The sequence below is a fragment of the Muscardinus avellanarius genome (assembly GCF_963383645.1).
Source record: "Muscardinus avellanarius genome assembly, chromosome: 7".
Lineage (NCBI taxonomy): Eukaryota > Metazoa > Chordata > Mammalia > Rodentia > Gliridae > Muscardinus > Muscardinus avellanarius.
Genome location: NC_137793.1, coordinates 111,907,040 through 111,909,926, shown reverse-complemented (window position 1 = coordinate 111,909,926; position 2,887 = coordinate 111,907,040). Strand labels below are relative to the sequence as shown.

The following is a 2,887-nucleotide window of genomic DNA, read 5'->3' as shown; positions in this document are numbered from 1 at the left end:
AGTCTGTTCAGTTGAGAAATGCATCTGTTTGGTGGAGGTAAGTAGAGACAGATCTGTTAGTTGAGGTAGTTTGCGTGTTTTTCAGCCAACAGAATGGTTCTTTGAGTCTGGGAAGCCAGAGGGAAGAAGAGCACCTTTCCATTCTGTGGCTGGGTCCCGGAACGAAGCCTCCCTGGGCTTGCGATCATTATCCAGCCAGCAGGATTCTTCCTCACAGGAGCCATTTTTAGTGTCATTAGTTCGTGTTTTTAATTAGTTTATGTTAATCATTTTCTGGCTTTGTTTTTTAACCAGTAGCTCTGCCCGGTGGATGTGGGAGAGAGAGGCGAGCGGGGCGGCCATGGAGGCCCGCGCCTCCTTGCAGAAGGCCGGCGGGTCCTCCGATTCGGAGGCTGCGCCCAACAGCGAGGAGTTTGTCCTGGTCCCGCAGCTCGAGGACGAGGCCGCCAAGGACGCCGAGAAGCCTCAGCTCAAGGTATTTTTCCTTTTCTAAAAATTCGGCACTATTTTTAAATCACTGTTTTTTTTCTTCCTCTCTTAAAGTAGTGGACGCTTTTCTTAGGAGATCTAAGGCTTTTAAGTCTTGACTTTGAGAATAAGATCAATGTTTGACTTATCCAGAGACTTTATTTGATTTGAGTAAGAATGATTTGCTTTTGGTTATTTAGCTTTTAATTTGAAATTTTAGGAGGAAGAAATAGAAAGTTAGAAGAGAAAGCATAATTGGTGCATCAATCTTAATGGTTAATTCCTACATAAATTTAATTATCTGGATTTGTTTCACGTACTTCTGGGTGTTAGAAGTTAATCCTATCCAAGTTGTGTGTTATGGCTTTAGATACTTTTTTTCCACTATGTTTTTGATGTTTTAAATCAGCTGGTCGTATTCTGGTAGGTAGAGTTGACTTGTCTGAGCATTTTAAAGTATGTACTTAGCCAGCTGTGGTGGCACACCTGTAGTCCCAGCACTGGGAGGCTGAGATGGGAGGCCGCGGGTTCTAAGACACTCTGAGCACGTAGTGAGGACTCATCAACCTGGTGAGGGCCAGCTTCAAAATAAACATTAAATAGGGAATCGGGCTGGGGGTGTAGTTTGGAGGCAGAATGCTTCTGGGCTCCATCCCTAGTGTCTGTCTGTCTGTCTGTATGTCACACACACACACACACACACACACACACACACACACACACTGTATGCTATATATTTTGCAGCTAAATTTCATTTGGTTTTGGCCTTTTTTTCCTTTTTCTAGGAATGGGTTATCACTCCTGACTCAAAGTAAAAGAAGCAGGCAGATGTAGGTATATGTGCATGAGCGTCATATAACAATCCTCTAGAAACAGGGGTAGGGAAATTAGTCCAGAAGTGCTATGTATTATTTACGATGTTTACTTAGGTTATGTATTATATTAAAAAGCCATATTGCTATATTGGTCTAATAAAATATAAAATGATATTTATTATTAAATACCTATTTTATGTTATGTTAAGAATAGATAGTTTTATTCAAATATTCAGTGGTTTTATTTTTAGACATCTGTATTTTTAGTATTCTTGTGTACAAGATATCATTTACATACTTAGGTGCTTGTGCCTTGCCTGCTTTTAAAGAAAAAATAGGTCACCTTAAATTTAAGAGAATGAGTAGTATTCCTTTTGGCAAAACCAGGAATAAAGAGGAACTCTCCAAAGCAACCAGGGAAAAAAGACACGTGTACACAGAGCAGTGATGAGGGGGTTATCAGACGCCTCATCAGACACAAGGCCATAGGAGAAGCGGTGGAGGGACAGCTTCAAAGCGCACTCTCTCGTCTGGGACCCTCTGAGTAAACACCTTGTAGCGTCGCCAGCTCTTCCCCAGGACGGGGCCAAGTACGAGGGAGGTTCCGATGCACAGCATGGACAGTCTTATCTGAATGAGCGTTTCCATCGAGCTCCCCACTAGAACATCTTGCATCCCAAAGAGGAAAGCGCTATTGTCGGTCAGGCAATTGCCCAGCAAGGTCACGACGTTCAGATTGGGACTGGACATCTTCACAATCATAGTATGTTGCCCAGATTTCCTGCACATACGCAGCAGGAGCAGTCTACTTTTAAGGAGATTTCTTCAAAAATTCAAGGTGGATTGGATTGGATCTGTCTGCCTCTCCCGCATACTGGCTGCCACCACTGCCGCCATCTTGGTCCGTCTCCACAAAACTTTTTCTTACCTATTCATGATTTTAATGTGCTATATCTATGTAAAATTAGATATGACTATACACGTTCTTAGTATTCAGTAACAGTATTTAAATATTGAGATTGCTTTAATGTCTTCTAGAAATGAAATATTTTCCCAACACGAGCCTCTGGAATGAACTGTCTTCTCTGTCCACAGATTGTGTCTAATGGTGACGAACAGTTGGAGAAAGCCATGGAAGAGATTTTGCGAGATTCCGAGAAAGGGCAGAGCAGTCCTCCTGCCGATGCTCCAGGCCCCAGTGAGACTTCACACCATTCCTGTGGAGGTGCTCCAGCCAGCCAAACAAACACGCCAGCTCTTCAGCTAATTTTGGACCCATCGAACACAGGTGCTTTATTCAACTCTTAAACATCAACCAGAAGGAGAATGAAACAGCATGATCATGAAGTTTAAGATGGGCCCTTTGCAACTCAGTGAGACCTGGTTTCAGAATAAAAAAATAGGGCAGGGGGTGTAGCTCGGAGGTCAAATGCCCCTGGGTTCCATCTCCAGATACACACACACACACACACACACACACACACACACACACGAAAAAAAAGTTTAAGATGAAAATTAGAAAATATCAGCTTTATTTTGGAAGGTCAGGACCACCAGGTTCCCCATTCTAGTTGAGAGTTCCCACTTTGCTTTCTTGTTTTTGC

At 42.8% G+C, this 2,887-nt stretch overlaps 1 protein-coding gene across 2 annotated transcripts in view; it reads left to right on the top strand.

The window, feature by feature from the left end:
• Positions 1 to 340: 340 nt before the first annotated feature.
• RABGAP1L (RAB GTPase activating protein 1 like) overlaps positions 341 to 2,887 on the top strand; it is a gene marked incomplete at both ends in the record, with an annotated part of 518,644 nt that continues 516,097 nt past the window's right edge. For both annotated transcript variants that reach the window (XM_080699626.1, XM_080699625.1), the window contains 2 exons: positions 341 to 475; positions 2,379 to 2,571. In XM_080699626.1, coding sequence (XP_080555752.1) covers positions 341 to 475; positions 2,379 to 2,571 — 328 coding nt within the window. The remainder of the gene's footprint in view (positions 476 to 2,378; positions 2,572 to 2,887) is intronic.